Here is an 18,533-nt window from a genome sequence, read left to right on the forward strand (position 1 = left end):
ACTCCTGACTTGAACCACTTGATGCTGGTTTTGGGACATTGTGCAACACTGCAAGGAATTGCAGCAACTTTCTCTTTCTGGCATCCTTACAGATCGTGTGTTTGAGTACATCTGGGTCCATGCTAAGAAGTTAGAGATGCTTTCCTTAGCTTTTGCGGGGGATAGCGATCTATGTTAATCTTTCACCCGCGTATACTTGCTTGAGCCTTGTGTAGTTGTAGTGCTGGTTATGACCCTTTGTTGAGCGACTTTGCAGCAATATCATTTTAAAGTTCACTACACGGCCTAGCTTTTGTGATGAAAGTTCGCTGGGTTTGTTATAGAGTAGTATCAATATCGTTTTAAATCAGTACCTTGACTAAGCTTTGAGCATATAAATGGGACTTCAGACGAAGTTAGACATAAAGGAGGTTTGGACAGCCAAAGGCAAATCCACGGAGTAATCTATGAATTCATGTGAATCCCTCAATTTCTGTCAAAATCCTATACATATGTGAATCTAATTGTTATTGATATTAACATGAGGTCGCCACAAATACTTGTAAACATCAAATCCTGGATTCCTCTTGCATACGGATAATACAGATGTAGTAATATGCAGTCTACTAGAAAATTAATGTGTATGTGAATGGAAAGAAAAAAAATAAAGAGAGAACGACAATGGCAAACAACATAGCATAGGAATAGTAGTTTGGTATACAAGATTAATGTTTATAATATGAACTTCAGATAGTTACTTCAATCTGGACAAATTAACAAATGATACGTGTACTTATAAAAATTATATTTTTTGTTAAAAGAAACTAAGAGGAATCTCATAACAGGATATTTTAATCATATACAATATCACCCAGCAAAGTTCAACCATAATGCTACTTAAATAAGGGGATATTCTTCTGGCCAAGGATCTGAAGCTCGCTCCCTCCTCTCATATCTTCAGCGTATTCCTTAATCTTGAGAGCAGAATCTTCAAGTTGAGGACTCTTTACAATTTTGATAACTTTCAATGAATAAATATCTCCAAAACTAGGTGGAATCTCCTCAAGCTTACGACATCCCTGCAGTTTTAACTTCTCAAGATTGGGGAAGGATTCCTCTCCAACCTCCCACTTGGAAAGAGTCGCTAGACGCAAGTTCAAAAATTTGAGATTCTCAAAGGTGTCTTCCTCCCCCATGTTCCATTCTTCTCCCTGGATGATTGCATCATAAAGGGACAACTCTTCAAGGTTGGGCAGTCTCGCTATTGTTGATAGTGAATCGGATGTCAGAGGAAAGTCATGCAATGACAGTTGTTTCAAATTTGAAGGAAAGTGAAAATCCCACGGCCGATTTGTCTTTACAGAGGACCCACTGTGGTTTGTGTTTGAACTTTTAAAACCTACATTGAGTATTTCTAGTTCAGTTAGGCAATCCAATTTCGGGAACCAATGTTGCTCTGTTGAATAATCCCATGACTCCTTGAGTTCAAACTGAAGCATCTGAAGATTGGGAAACCTTTTGAAAATATTCTTTGTATCTTTCGAATAGGAAATCAACAGTTCCCCTAATATTCTCAACTTCTCTAACTTTGTGTCCTCTGCTATCAATATTGATTCATCTGCATCCATATCAAAGAAAGAACAAGCATCCGCGAACAGCACTCGCAGCTTTACAAGATCCCAAATTCTTGGTAATAGTATCAAGGTTGATTCTTTGTTTTCAACCCACAATAATTCTAGATTCCAGAGGTTTGAGAAAGACAAAGGCAGATATTTAACTTGTGTCCCAATTCTTAAGTACCTCAAATGATTCAACATGCATATTTCATTCAGCAAAGAATCGTTCACCATGATAAAAGAGGTATCCAGGACCAACACTCTAAGAAGCCTCAAGTGTCTTAGGTGAAATGTATCAAAAAGACTGTCATCCAGCTCGTCTCCAAAAATCCTCAAAGAATAGATGTGTTTACCAGAATGCCTTTTCTTATTTGAATCAAAAATGACAAAATTAAGCCCAAAGTGCTCCTCATCATCATCATAATCAATGGTAATTTGACGAGGCAACAAATCTGTTGGAGCACTTGATCTTATCTGATCAAACAAATTTTCCTTTCTTGCTTTTATCAAACAAAAGTCATGCACAAGATCATGAATTTGGAAATTCAGTGCATCACCTATCTCATTGAAACAAATTACCAAGCTACTGGAAATTAAATCATCCATATAAATCTTCACCACTTCTTCCATACTGTTCATCTCCGCCTTTCCCACAAATCCTTCAGCACCCAAATAAACATTAAACTCATAGATTGTCAATGAAGTGTCCTTCGGAAAACTTGCAAAATACAGCAAGCATGGCTTGAGGTGATGTGGTAAATGGTCATAACTTAATTCTATAACTTTCATCACTTCCACTTCACTGTTCAAAATAAAAGAACTCAAACTACTTTGAACTTCAAGCCACACACTCCTTTTCTTTTCCCTCCCAGCAATGACTCCAGCAATCAGATCAGCCACCAAAGGAAGCCCTTTACAATTTTCGGCAATTTCTTTACCGACATCTAATAGTTCATCAGGGCAACTCTCGTCCCCAAATGCCCTTTTCTCTAATAATTCCCAACTTTCATCAGGTCTTAGCAATCGAAGGTCAAGAGGATCAGTGTAGAGCTTTCCATGCAAAGCTACTTCCTTTTCTCGAGTTGTCAAAATAATTCTACTTCCTTTCTTAGCTTCAGGAAAAGGTCTTGTCACCTCATCCCATGTAGTAGTCTCCCACACGTCATCTAAGACAATAAGATACCTCTTTCCATACAGTTGTTTCCGTAGCTTATCAGGAACATCAATATTCTCACTCAATTTTGAATCTGAGTCACTAACTTGATTGAAAATTTTATTCAACAACTTCTTCTCATCACATCCTTGGTCGACCGTGCACCATGCACGAAGGTCGAAATGGCTAGAAACTGACTTATCATTGTATACTTTGTATGCCAAAGTAGTTTTACCTGAACCCGGCATACCAGTGATCGAAATGACATCTAGATCTGCCGGTCCACTGGTGAGCTTTCTAAGTATCAAGTTCGTCTCCTCCTCAAAACCTACAATTATTTTATTAGTTGTCAATGACTTTCTCTCAACTGGTTTCTTGGGAGAGTTCACAGCGATTAGACCTCTGTCCTTGGGAATGCTCTCATCTAAAGCAGAGATCTCTTCTTTGATAAGTTTGATCTTCTTTATGGTAATGGGAAGTGAGAAAATAAGATGTAAGAGACCATTATCTCGAACAATAATTGAATCTATGACATCTTTTGCCTCATAAGCCACATCTAGGACACGTGCCCAGATATCTTTATACAATCCTTGCTCAGCATCCACAAAGAATGATCTTATGAATTCCAGGTCTTGTTTCACCAACTCGATTTCTTCCTTTATCAAAGAAATTGAATAAGCATTAGAATCTAGCAAATCATTTAAGTGCATGTGTAAAAGATGCATGAAGAGTGGTCCATCACTCATGGGGAAGCAACATTGAGATGAATCCGGGGCTTTCAGATAAACATGTTTGAGATCTTTCTTGAGGAGTTCAATATTTTCCAGCAAGTCTAGGGTTGCACAATTTGTTTGGTTATTACCCTCTTTATTCCTTAATTTCTCTTCCAAGTCACGTACAAGAGTTGATACCTCCCTGGTAAGTACTCCGACATGAGCCAAGAGATCAAAAAGTTTGTCATGATGAATAAAGTCCTTGGGCATATCAGAAAGAATAAGTAATAGGAATTCCATCATGACATGAATGTTTCGAGCCCCTGAAGTGCTAGGGCGAATAACAGTTATCATATGCTCTTGTAGTTGAATGATATATTCTCTGAGAATATCCGGTGAGGTTTCCAGGAGCTTCTTAATGAAGCGTCCAACTTCTGCTGAAGTTGAAGCTTTCAAATTTGTATAACATATGTGCATAACCTCCAGTTCAGTTGGAACAATCTTCAAGAGTAGATGTGTTAGCTGGAAGAGTCGAGAGTCTCTATCATTCTGATCATCCTCATCCGAGTCTTCATCAGTCTTATCCTCCCAAAGGAAGTGTCCTACTCTTTCAGCCATCAGTTGAAACAGAGGTAAGACATTCTCAACCATCTCATGCTTAATGCAACCATTCACTATCAACCCATGGAAATCTCTTAGGTTGCCACATACATTCTGAAGAACTTCATATTGAGTCACTCCAGGAAATATCTTTTCAGCGTGATGCTTGGATAGATGATACAGATTCAAGAGGAGGAAGTCCAATTGCTCATCCATCATGATGGCATCTGATTTATAAGAACGATGATACAAGCTGATACAGTCATCCATATTACTGGTGAGGCTAGTAAGGACATCATCATCCAAAAGTGATTGAAGCAGATTCTCAACCTGTTGTCTTTTTCTCGTCATTATATCTTCAAACTGCTCAAAATCGGAATAAGAAAGCTGAACATATGTACAAATAAATGCCATTTTCAATTTTAGATTTTCAACTTCATCTTTGTCAAGAGATTTTTGATTTTCCTCATTCTCTAGGAAAACCAGAACATCGGCAATGTCCTTGCTAAGAGCAGAAAATAACACCTGCCAAAATAATACATTTTAAAGCCACATATCTATAATTCAATACTTTACAGTTTACTCTATAAAATAACATACCAATGAGTTGTTTGCTTCTTCATTATCTTTTCGTTTTTCCATGATTCTACTTTTTCTCAAGACCTGATGAATAAAAAGTAGCTAAAACTTTAACAGGAGAAAGAAGATGAAAAGATACGAATAATCAATAATATCACTATTTTCACATATAGTAATTTTAGACTCGCACAATTGGAAATGTCAATCTTAATCACACATAAAAATGTTTATGACATGAAGTCACAAACATAAAATCTCACAACTGTTAATTATTTACAAAAAAAGAAAAAGGAGTCCTGCTCGTTTACCATTACTTTTCCAACCTATACAAAGAAGAAAGTTATCGACTTAATAATTATAAATATGTGATTGTCAATCTAATTATTATTGATATTAATATGACGTCGACATAGAAACTAGTAAATATCAAATCCTAGATTCGTCTATGTGTATATGGCATATAAGGAGCCTACAAGAAAATTATTGTGCGTGTGAATGTAAAGAAAATAAAATAAAGAGAGAATGAGAATGGTAAACATCATCAAATGTATCTGTCTAACTTTTTTCTGCCAAAAAGTCTATAAGGTAAAGGTAAAGAAAACAGTAATAGGAATGATGTTTTCGTGTATAAGATTAATGTTTAAAATATCAGCTTTAGATTTGGCATCAACCTCAGATAAAGTTGTGTATGATCAAGTAGAAATCTATACTTGACATCGGTGTGTCTCATGGACATACTCATATGTGATGACGTGCCAAACGGACAAATCAACAAATGATACATGTTTTAAAAAACTTGTAAGTTTTCTAATCGAAACACCGAAAAGTCAAACAAATATGTAATCATATACAGATCTACTCATTAAAGCATAACTTACTGTCTATTCTGCTATGTTTCTTCTTTCTACTTTCCACCCATAATGCTTAAAAGCTAGTTAAATAACGGGATATTATTCCCTTATTTTGATTAAAATTAAGTAAAATGTCATTAGATTAATAATCTCTCTAATAATATTATTTTTCTCCTATCTCGACTTGGGCTAATGGAAAAAGATTTTTTCTGAGAGTAGCTGAAGTAGAATCAATAGATTAAGCATGTTCACACCTTTTTGACATATTTTTGTTGAAGTAAGAGATCGAAGAAGTAGTTTGGTTGAAAGGAGACTAATCAAATAGCTAGATCTAGAATTCAAACAAAGATTACTAAAATACAATTCATTGACTTCACAAGTCCTTTAAATACCAAAAGTGCAAGATTACTAAAATACAAATGAGTAGTTTTTGTTGAAAGGAGAACAACAAAAAGCTAGATCTTAACCATTTTCATGTTATTCTGCTGCGAATAAAGTTTAGCAAAGAAGAAGATGGTACCTTTACACAGGCTGAAGTTTAGCTACAGAACCCTTTGTTTGAGAAATAATGCTGAACCTATTGGAGAAAAAAACAAGTGTAGTAGTTGAAATATACAATACAAATCTTTTTGTAATGAAATATTAAAATACAAACCCACTGACTTCTCAAGTCTTTTTTTAATCAATGTCTTTTGTCTTTCAATTTTTATACTGACGAAGATAAAAACAAGTGGTTGTCATTTCATCAAACACATTGTAGACATTGGCAATTTCCACATTATAGAATTTAGGGAAAAGGGTCAAATATGCCTTAAAATATTTAAAAAGGTCTAGATATACCTAAAGTTTGTTCATTGATGGGCTCGCCATTCAATTTTTGGTCCAAATATGCCCTTATGACCACGTTAGTTGTCATGTTGGACATATCCAACTCATTTTTCATTTCTTTAAATGTCACTTGGAATTGTCATGTCATTTTGGTCTTACCACATAACATTTATATGAAAATGGAAAGATATTTGGACTCATAAACACCTAATCCGACCCTTAAATAAACCTCCTTTTAAATAAATTATCCGGCTAATTTTCAACAATTTTGTTTAATTTTTATTTTTTCAATACATTCAAAAAATGAGTAATTGTTAATTAAAAAAATAGGAAAATATGAAAAAAGTATAAGATTAACGCCAAAAATTCATAAATAATTATAGTAACCTAAATTCAATTTAGACACTTTTTTTAAAAAAATCATTTTTTTCGATAAATCCCGAAATGAGTAATTGATTAATAAAAAGTATGAAAAGATATAAAATTAACGCCAAAAATTAAAAAATAAATACCGTAACCCAAAATTCAACAATTTCAACATTTTTTTAATTTTTAATTTTTTCGACAAATCCCAAAAATGAGTTTATTAACAAAAAAATATAAAAATTACACGAAAAAATCAGAAATAAAAAATAGGAAAATATGAAAAAAAATATAAAATAAAAAAAATGGTTGAAATTATTGAATTTAAGTTTACTATATTTAATTGTGAATTTTGACGTATATTTTTTATTTTGTTTTCATATTTTTCCCTTTTTATTAAAAAATTACTCATTTTCGGGATTTGCCGAAAAATATAAAAAATTTAAAAAAATTGTAGATTGAAATGTTACTATATTTATTTGTGAACTTTTGGCGTTAATTTATATTTTTTTCCATACTTTTGATAATTTTTATTAATTAATTACTCATTTTCGAGATTTATCAAAAAATAAAAAATTTAAAAAAAATTGAAATGTTAGATTTAATGTTACTATATTTATTTGTGAATTTTTGGCATTAATTTTATATTTTTCATATTTTTTCTATTTTTTATTAATCAATTACTCATTTTCGGGATTTACCGCAATAATAAAAATTAAACAAAATAGTTAAAATTGGTTCAGATAGTGAATTTAAAAGGAGTTGATTTATGGGTCGGATTAGGTGTTTATGAGTCCGAATATCTTTCCATTTTCATATAAATGTTATGTGGTAAGGTCAAAATGACATGACAATTCCATGTGGCACTTAAAGAAATGAAAAATGAGTTGGATGTGTTCAACATGACAACTAACGCCCATAAGGACATATTTGGACCAAAAGTTGGACGGCGAGGGCATGAGTGAACCAAACTTTAAAAGGAGGATATATCTAGACCTTTTCAAATTGTTTAGGAGCATATTTGACCCTTTTCCCTAGAATTTAATATAGAATATCAAAATATGAATTCTTGAAATTGAGTATAATAATTATTTTCTTTACAATGAATATATGTACTATATGTGTATATGTTCAATATAATCGAAGAAAATTTTGCAGAAAAATAAACAACAGAGTTTAAAATATGTACTCAAAAACAATAATTAATATCATAAGTATAAATTAATGAGGAAAAAAAAACATACCGCGATATGAAAAAATAGAATGAAAAAAATTGAGAAAAAACAGTGTTGTCAGTCAGCGGCAGATCTATCAAGGCCCGTGAGGGTGCCACACAACCCACGAACTTCGAAGGAAACTCTATTTATATTTATATACAACATATGTATAAATAATAATAGTGCCACTTAGAGAACAAAAGTATTCTTTGGTGTAGTGGTAGACTATCAAGTTTACAAGCCATAGTCCAAGGGATCAACCCTATTGACAGCGCTTTTTTGTTTTATATTTTTCTTTTTAACCACATGCAGTGTTTCTTTTTTAAACTACAAGGCACATTCTCTTTTGATTTTGATTTTTTTTATTAACTTCTTATTAAGTATTAATCAATAATTATTTTTAACTAATTTAATTTAACTTTTTGATTTTTCTTTTATATGATTAAATATAATAAGAAAATTCTATTCACCGTTGAATTCTCCTTTTAACTTTGGAACAACAAAAGTTGTCGTTAATTAAAGCTTCAGGCTTTCATCCGTCGCTCAATCCTGCTCTCCTGTCCAGCCACAAGACGAATAATTCTATCTGAATCTAATATTGATTTTATCGATGAGTCTACTAAGCATTAGAGACAATTTAAAATTTGAAGATTTTGATGCACCAATACTATTTTAATTGAGATAGTTAACAAAATTTTTACTACAATTAACGAATAATGTAGTACTTGATTGGTTACTAATGGCTCGAATATGATTTATAAGCTAAACTTAAAATAAAAAATAATGAAATACGATTGAACTGTATTCTCGCGAGTGGTTCCTCTGGCTTGTAAACCAACTAAACAAGGGCACCTCTACGCTTCTTATGGGTGCACTGTTGATTATATCCTACTTTATGTCAGTATCTCACGATAGATATACATATATACATGTAATTTTTTTGAAGTTAACGGATGCACGTGCACCCCTATCAAATCATGTGGGTTCGGCTCTGGTTGGCACCCAGTGGCTATAATTCCTAAATTCGCCTCTGCTGTCAGTAAGTCATTCAACAGTAGCAAAGTACATAAATATTTAATTTTGCAGAAATAAAAGAAAAAGATCATAATTGTTTTTTGTTTTAAAATGAGGGTGTGTTTAGTATGAAGGAAAACATTTTTCGAAAAATATTTTCCAATTTTCTCATATTTGGTTGGGTCAAATATTTTCCAAATCAAATCATTTTCCTCAAATTTATGGAAAATGACCTCCATTCCAAACTTAAGGAAAACATTTTCCAAAACTCTTTTCTAACCTCCCCCTACCCACGCCATTCTACCAGTCCCCAACCCACCCCCTTCCAGCCCTCTACCCACCCACCCATACCCCTAAAAAGTTTAAGTTTAGTTTTTTAAAAATATTTTTAACATCACAATTTCATTTTTTTTTTCACCCCTACCCTCGACCCCCTACCACCCCCATCCCCAAAAAATAATTTAAGTTTGTTTTTAAAAAAATATTTGTAACTTCAAAAATTCATTTTTTTACCCCTACCCTCGACTTACCCTCTCCCTACCAGCCCCCCCCCCCCCAAAAAAAAATAAGTTTGTTTTTAAAAAATATTTTAAACTTCAAAAAAAAAAATTCACTCCTACCCTCGACCCCGCACCCCACTCCACTAGCCCCCTACAAGCCCACCCCCACCACGAAAAAAATTTTAAGTTTGTTTTTTTTAAAAAATAAATTCAACTTCGAAAATTATTTCCTACTCTAGTAAAAAATAAAAGACATTTCTCAAAAGTATTTTTCATTAAAAAACAAGCACTAAAATATTTTTCCAGAAAATATTATCTACTCACCTACCAAATATGAGAAAATCAGTAAATTATCTACTTGTTTTCCAGGAAAATATTTTCCAAGGAATTTCCGTCATACCAAACACACCCAAGAGTATATTCCTCTATTTATAGACAACAAAGGGTAGTGTCAACAAATTTTTATTGTGCCTTATTAGAAAGGATACAACTATTTGAAAAAATTGCAACCCTTCGGAAAGTTTACAACGTTTCATAAAAGTCGCAACTCTTCATAAAAGTCGCAACTCTTCATTAAAGTCACAACTTATTATAAAAGTCACAACTTTTCATAAAAGTCACAACTTTTGATAAAAGTCGCAACTTTTCATAAAAGACAGATTTTTTCTTCAAAGAGGAAGGCTCGTTTTAGAAATAAATAAATTTAAAAGAAAATTATTGCTTGTGGCGGCGCTACATAGGTGGTCCTAGGATTCTCTTTTATATAAATATATGAATTTTTTTATTAACGTGGTGTTCGGACCAACTTTCACACTTTGATCTGCTGAAATTTGAACCTAAAACCAAATGGTTCTCATTTCTCAGTCACTTCATGGACCATTAGGTCACACTGTTAGGTGCCCAGATATATTCATGTCCAAACATCCCTTGGCCAATTTCCATATACCATTATTCAACCTTGTATTATTAGTTTATTCTAATTTCACATTTTTAATGTTCAAACGCCCACTTATATTCTGCCTGTTTATATCAAAAAATTCCAACAGATTTGAATTCATGGCATACACTTGATATTTTCTCAAAAGTAAATACTTAATAGGGATAACGCACAAGTACCTCCTCAAACTATGACCGAAATCGCAGAGTCACACTTATACTATACTAAGGTCCTATTACCTCCTAAACTTATTTTATAAATAATTTTCTACCCATTTTCGACCTACGTAGCACTATCTTTTTGGCCCAGCGTGACATTTTTTTCTCAAACTGAAATTAAAATTTAAACTATTTTCTTTTAAAAAAAAATAATTTGAAGTTTTGATTTTTTTGGTTGGGGTGAGGTTTATCAGTTCTTGCAAAAGGCTTAGAATTATCAAAGGATCTGAAGCTAAAGGTTTAGCAAGTCTATAAAAACATGGACATATATATATATACACACATATATACAAATCTGATAGGAATGAACAAGTTTGAACAAGTTTCAGTTTTGTAAACTATCTTGATTTTCGATTAATTACACGGGATATATAGATCTAGATCTCATGTACAAATAGTTTATCTTTCTTTTTTTTGAAGAATTTTCTTGTGTATTATGTATGAGTATAAATATACGGGAAGAAATACAAAATTTTAGCACAATATGAAGTGTCTAATCAATCTTGATATTTAAGCACCCAAATTCAATATTTCGCTTTGATAGGTTCATAATCAAGAATCAAAATAATAATAGAGATTAAAATAAACTTCATTGACTTTTCAAGTCTTTTTCATCAATTTTGTAAATATGTATATTCATATTACAAGTCGACTTAGACTTGTGGAGATTGTTAATTAGCTTGTGAATGAAGATGATGTGTGTTGTGTCCATGTAGATCATGGATTTGAGAAGATCTAATATTTTTTTGGTAGTAAAACTTAACTAGTGAACTTAGCCGCGCTTCGCACGATCATAAATAACTCGCTTAATTTGTCAAAAAAAAGAATTAAAATAGTATTGATAAAAGTTTTGTGAAGGTTCTTTGTTGTGTTTAATTGAAATATATCATATTTGAAATCTTAATCAAGTTTAAATACTATTTAAGTTTTTGTATCCGTTTTAATTTTAAATCGCTTAAGCTAAAAGTTCACATTCAATGATCTCAGCCTATAATTTTATTGGATATGTGTAGCCCATGCTTTTATAATTTTATACAACTTTTTTAAAATCTATCTTTTATTTTTAGTATGTTTTTTGTTTTGTTTGTATCTTTCTCGCAAAATTGAAGAATTTAAACCCAAATAAACTTGTAAATTTTGAAAGCTCAAAACATCAAAATGTCATTATCCTCCTTGTTCATCAAATCAAAATAATTTTTAAATATTTATTGTGGTTCAAGAAAATCAATTATATTTTTATAAAATTACTCTTTTTCCTCCAAACATCGTAGTCTCTTACTATTTTCTTTTTAATGTTTATATTCTTCAAAAGTTGTTATCCTTTCGTCGATAATGATGAATCAACTCTCTTTTCATCTTTCACAAGTCATAAACTAATTTTTACTACAATGTAATATACTTATAAATTTATATATAAAAAAATATATTGAGAGACATAGAACCTCAATTACACAAAAAATGTAAAGTATTTGGAGAAATTAATTATTTGAAACAATCTCTTAAATGCATATAACAAATTTGAGAAATTCTTTTTAAACAAACTTTATCAAAATCCCATTGCAAGAAAGTTGAGTCTTTTTTATACCTTTTTTTTTTTTTTTGAAAAAAAAAGCTTATCTTGTAGCATATGCATACAAATTATATTATTTATTTTGAGATAAAAAAAATCAAATTTTATTGACTTGTCACGTGCATTTAAAGCATGAAGCTAATCATACTTTATCAATTTCCTTTTATTTTTCAAGGGAAAAGGGTCTGATTTACCCCTCAATTTTGTCATTTGGAGCTGATATACCCCTCGTTATAAAAGTGGTTTATATATGCCCTTACCGTTATTCAAACGGCTCACATATACCCCTGCCGTTACAAAATGGCTCACATATACCCTTCATTTAACGAAAGTTAAAAAATTAGTTTTAAATTTATATTTATTACTTGTAATTTTTTTTAAAAAATTATTTAGGGGTATATATGATTCTTCTATCAAAGTTCAAGGTATATTTTAATTTTTTTTCATACATAAATTATTTTTTGACTTCGCTTATTATAATTATTTGAGTTTCTTATTCTTATTTTGTTTTTTTCTTTCATTACTTAGTTTAAAGAAAAAAATTTAAACAATTTTTTTGTGTATTGTAATTTAATTTCGTATTCGAAGAAAAAATTTGGTCTACAATAAGTTTTACAAGAATATTAGTGAAACATAAACAAATTTGATTATCAAAATTATAATTATAAATTAGTCATTGAAACAAAAAAAATAAAAAAAAATATGTTTTACGAGGATTAAATTTACTCATATTAGATTATATATTTTATAAAATAAAAATAAAAATTTAGATTAAAATTATTTTTTTCATTTCCGTTAGAGGAAAAGGGTATATGTGAGCTATTTGTTTACAAGTAGGGGTATATATGAGTCACTTTCATAACAAGGGGTATATCAGCTCTAAATAACAAAGTTGAGAGGTATATCAAACATTTTTCCCTTTTTTCAATTTGTAAATTAAATATGAATTTAGTATGTCATGATTATTTCTATTAAATTAAGATATTATCTTGACAAACAAAATGTGAGATTACTATTTTTGAATTAATATTATAACCATAAATTTTATAACATTTTGAAAGAGTAGAGAATAGTAACAAAATTTGCATATGTTAATAATGACAGTGTGTTCATCAAACTTGAACTTAAATCTCAAATATTGTCATTTGTTCATTTTATCTTTCACCGTAAACAATAAAAATAATTCACATAAAAAATGAAGAATAAAAAGAATGAAAAAATCACCAACAATAATGAAGAAAATAACACAGACAAGAAAATAGAAGGAAAAACACTATAAATAAGAGACATCAACAAAACTAAAATAAAACAAATAATCTTATCTATTTTGTTTAAATTTTGAATTTGAATTCTCACAAACAACATAGGTATATGCTCATCCTATCTTTCATACAATAAACCAAAAAAAACTAATCACATATAATATAACATTATAAAATTAGGCATAACAAAGTGATGTACTTAAGTGTAAATATAATCAAGAAAAAAATAATTTCTTACCATTGATGAGGATGATATACTTTAGTATTTATAGTAATCAGTAAATTTGTAACTTAATTAAATAATATGAATTAAAAAAATAATATAGTAATAAATAAAATTGTAACTTATATTGATATTAATTGTTTTAATTATAATATAATAATATTTTTAAGAAGGAATAAAGAAAGGTTTAGGAAAAGGTGATAAATGGTAATGGTAGTGGGCTTAGTTTTTAAGTAACTGTTGGGCTGCAAGATTAATTACTCTTATTTACTGTGATATTTTAACTCATTTAGACATTTATACATTTTTAAGGGGGAAAAAGTCAGAATTTTTTTTTTTAAAAAAAGAAAAAACATATAACTGCAAATGCTGATCATTGGAGGGTGCCACATCAATAATTTTAGATTTAGCTTTATATTATTATATAGATTTCGCTCCCTTTATTGAAAACGTAAAATGTTAAATATTTTTTTATTCTTAATAAAGATTTTTAAATTTGAACCTTAATATATTAAATCATCTTTATTAGAAAAAACTTACTTCCAATTATAAAATCTCAAACACACAAAAAATGATAATTGAATGTTAATATATTTATCAAACATCGAGCGAGAAATGAAAAAAGAAGAAGGGAAGTATAGGTGCATTACTTAGAAAACGACCATTCACTAATGCTACAACCCCACAATGTGTAAATTGATTTGAACTATTGCTTTCAACTTCACTTTTTTAGTTTTTTTTTTCTTTACAAGAATAACAATTAAATCAAATGATTTGGTTTGAAAACAACACCAATTTTTTGAAAAGTATTCAGAAAATTATTTTTTCAACATTTAAACAAAATTTTAACTACTTTTTACTATATTCCAAAACGTCTCGTTAAAAAAGGAATATAAAATCTCAATCAGGTTAATTAATACAATAAGATTTTTGTATTTTTAGCTATAGTCATAGATGAATTTAAAATCATTTTAAAAAATTAAGTTATGAAAAATTATTCTATATATATATTAAAAAAGTTCTTACTAGAATTATTGAAAACTTTTAAGACCGTAAATCGTAATCAATCATCTAACTAGCTTTTATCCGTAATATTCGAATAATTTTCTTCGCTTTTCCAAGAGGAATATATGTTGTTTTATGTTAAAAAAACTTCTACATAAGATTATTATTATTTAGGGTTAATTATATATAGTGTGTGCATTAACAATGTCACAAACTCTCAATATTACAAAAAAAAATTAGAAATATAAATCCACGCAATTGTATAAAAAGGGGTTAATCAATATCCTAAAATAATAATAATGTAATAGCATTAACGTATGTTAATATGTTATATTACGAAATTCAAAAATATGTGAACTTTAAATAATATTGTCATCATTGTATGAAAGATTCACAATTTATATCACTTTTGTATAATTTATTTTTTTTTAAAAAAAATTGATTGAATTAACCCTCTAATAGTAATAATAATAACAATAATTATACAAATTAGTATTTTAATTATGTCTATCTTAAATCATTTCAAATTATAATGTGTAATTGATTACTTTTTAAATCATTAGATTCCCTAAATTTCTAAAGCCAAAATCCATTACTTTTCGTCTCGTTATATTTATCGGACACGTGTCTATTCATATACAATGACATAATTGTCCCCACATAAAAAAAGTAACCCAAACACTTGACTCATCTTAACCATGGTTTCATTTTAACCCAACACATTTCCACCTCTTTTTGTTTTTTATAATATAAAAAATCGTTTGATAGCAGAAATATAAGTATTAAATTTTACATAAGTAATACCGTATTTAATAGTTGATTGAAAAAAAAAGAGCTATTCATAAGAAAGTTTTAATCTTTTCATCTGGGGTTTAATACCTGTATTTGCTTGTAATTGAGGAAATGGTAGGTTTTGTAGAGCATTATTGCTTGAGTTCTTTAGTATTTACTGGTGAAAAAGAGTTCAAATCTTTGCACTGTTGTCTAAGTACTTTAGCCGTTGCCGGTGACTTCATTAAACTGATTTGATAGAACAGAAGGTTTTGTGGAACATTGGTGTCTGAGTACTTCAGCCCTTACTGGTTGGGATGAGTTTTAATCTATGCATCTGAGGAACTTTTCTTGCTTGTAATTGAAGCAGTGGGTTTTGTGGAGCATTATTGTGTGAGTACTTTAGTCTTTCTGGTGAGAAAAGTTCTAATCTTTGCATCTGGGGTTTGAATGTTTCTTGTTAGTAATTGAGGGTTTGAGGAAGTAGTAGGTTCTGTGAAGCATTCTCGTCTGAGTACTTTAGCCCTCCCACATTGTGTGAACAATCTCTTCTCATCGAGCATGCGTTTCCCCATCAGCTGAAGCAACACTGTTAATCTTTATCTCTGGTTGGTCGCTGATATTAAAGTTGGGGTTGTTATAACCAAAAAATCAGGGTACATTTGAAAATAAAATATAATTCAACATTCGAAAGCGGGTTATAAGTTGTTTTCCAAATTTGATTTACAACTTCGAACTTTTCGTACACAAACACTGGTTTTCGAATAAAGTGGACATTATATCAGAAAAAAAGTAAATAATATTTATGGGTCCTTAATTAAGTCTTTCAGTTCATTCCTCTGTTTTGCTTGATTGATGGTATTTCACAGTAGTTGGTGGCCATAGAGAAGAAATGCCTTAGTACTTTGAATCGCTTACTGGGTAAAGAAGCAAAAGCATATAGTGTATGACTTGGCTACAACAAACGAAAGGGATGTAAGAGGGCACAATTTCGTCCACCTTTAGAAACTAAGCATAAACTGAATCTAATTAAATTTTTGTTTTGATATGTGCACTTTACTAGCAATGTTGCACAGAAAGTGTGAACTACTGGTTCGGTGTTATAAGTAGTTCAATGATTTGAATTATTGAAAGGGTTGAATATCTTGTAACATGGTTATCAAATTAATGTTGCATTTTTATCTCTTTCCATTTGATTTATCACAACTCCTCTTATATTTGGACCTTCTTTTGCTGCTATTCTTGTTTAGCGCTGGGAATAAAAACTATAGAAGCAATGTAACTCGTTTTTTGCTGCAGGAACCTGAGAGAACTGGAACTGGGAGAAAGTGAAGCAGAAGACCTGAGTGGCCATTGGCTTAGTCATTTTTCTGATAGTTGTACATCGCTTGTGTCACTTAACATTGCTTGTTTGGCTTCTGAGGTCAGCTTCTCAGCTTTGGAGCGTCTAGTTGCTCGCTCTTCTCATTTTAGGACTCTTCGGCTCAATCGTGCTGTTCCCATTGAGAAACTTCCAAAGCTACTTCGTCATGCTTCGAAGTTGGTTGAATTTGGTACATGATCCTACTCTGCTGACATGCAGGCTGATGTTTCTGAAGTTTTCGTAAATGTATCTCAAGCATTTTCAGGCTGTAATCAACTTAAAGGCTTGAGTGGGTTTTGGGATGCTGTGCCAGCCTACTTTCCAACTATTTATCCAGTCTACTCCAAACTCACCTCTTTGAATTTAAGCTATGCTACCATTCAAATAGCTGATCTTTGCAAGCTCATTGGCAATTGTTTCAATTTGCAGCGGTTGTGGGTAGGTTCTAGCTTGTGTTTTACTTTTGTATACTTATCGAGTGTTTTCAATAGTCATGGCTCAATACATTAACTGTGTTTGTGATAAAATAGATAAATTGATTGATAGTTGTAAACACACAAATTTCCAAGAGAAGAACAATAATCCTAACTTAGTAATTGTCTTGCTAATTTTGATAATGCCAGGGATAAATAAACAACGTAATGAACTTCAGTGTTTACTTAGATAACATAGCTAAACAATTAATTTCGAGTGAACTCTTTGAATAATTTGCTGGTCTGTCATACAAAGAATAAGTTAATGTTGAATCCTAGTGTTGCACGAATCCTACACTTTGACAATTCATGTATATCTTTCCGGGTTAGACGCTTCCATTAGTTTTTAGGCTTTTCTTGTCCAGTGGATCTGCTGCATAATTAGTTATCCAGCTTACGCTTTAAGGCACTTGGAATGGATGTGATTGCAGGTTCTAGACTACATTGAAGATAGCGGTCTTGAGGAGATTGCCAACACTTGTAAGGAACTTCAAGAGCTTAGGGTGTTTCCTTTTGATCCATTTGCTCCAGGACCTAATGTATCCTTGACAGAGCAAGGCCTTGTAGCTGTCTCAATGGGCTGCCCTAAGCTTTAGTCAGTTTTATACTTCTGCCGCCAAATGACAAATGACGCCTTAGTTACTATTGCAAGGAACCGTCCTAACATGATCCGATTTCGTTTGTGTATTATCGAGCCTCAAACTCCTGACTACTTAATCCTTGAACCACTTGATGCTGGTTTTGGGGTCATTGTGTAACACTGCAAAAAATTGCAGCGACTTTCTCTTTCTGGCCTCCTTACAGATCGTGTGTTTGAGTAAATCGGGGTCCATGCTAAGAAGTTAGATATGCTTTCCTTAGCTTTTGCAGGAGATAGTGATCTAGGCCTCCTATATGTTCTCTCTGGTTGTGAGAGCCTCCGTAAGTTGGAGATTAGAGACTGCCCTTTTGGCGATGAGGCTCTGTTGGCTAATGCTGCAAAGCTGGAGAGTGGAGACCATGCGATCCCTTTGGATGTCTAATTGTTCAGTAAGTTTTAAAGCATGTAAGCTGCTAGCCCAGAAGTTGCCAGGCTTAATGTTGAAGTTATAAACGAGAGGGGTCATCCGGATACGAGACCAGAAAGTTGCTCTATTGAGAAACTTTATATACACAAGACAGTGTCAGGAAGGAGGTTCGACACTCCTGGTTTTGTTTGGACTAGGCTCCGGGCACGTGTATTCCAAATAAAAATCAATAAAAAAAATAAATGAAAACGTATATAATAAACTATTAGGAGAATTATGATGTTTTTTTCG

General features: G+C 31.3%; 1 protein-coding gene and 1 pseudogene across 2 annotated transcripts; one reads left to right on the top strand and one right to left on the bottom strand.

Annotated features, from left to right (window-relative positions):
- Positions 1-690: 690 nt before the first annotated feature.
- Mi-1C (NBS-LRR resistance protein-like protein) lies at positions 691-6,159 on the bottom strand. Of its 2 annotated transcripts, XM_004240451.5 has the most exons (3): positions 6,012-6,159; positions 4,662-4,724; positions 691-4,586 (listed from the first exon to the last, which is right to left on the bottom strand). In XM_004240451.5, the coding sequence occupies exons 2-3, from the start codon at positions 4,701-4,703 to the stop codon at positions 873-875; spliced, it is 3,756 nt and encodes a 1,251-aa protein (XP_004240499.1). In that variant the 5' UTR covers positions 4,704-4,724; positions 6,012-6,159; the 3' UTR covers positions 691-872. The 2 variants fall into 2 exon arrangements, with proteins under 2 accessions (XP_004240499.1, NP_001318030.1); NM_001331101.1 differs by lacking the exon at positions 6,012-6,159 and having other exon boundaries at positions 873-4,586; positions 4,662-4,703.
- A 10,305-nt stretch (positions 6,160-16,464) lies between these two features.
- On the top strand, positions 16,465-18,533 carry LOC101265341 (protein TRANSPORT INHIBITOR RESPONSE 1-like; annotated as a pseudogene).

The sequence above is a fragment of the Solanum lycopersicum genome, chromosome 6 (genome assembly GCF_036512215.1).
Source record: "Solanum lycopersicum chromosome 6, SLM_r2.1".
Taxonomy (NCBI): Eukaryota; Viridiplantae; Streptophyta; class Magnoliopsida; order Solanales; family Solanaceae; genus Solanum; species Solanum lycopersicum.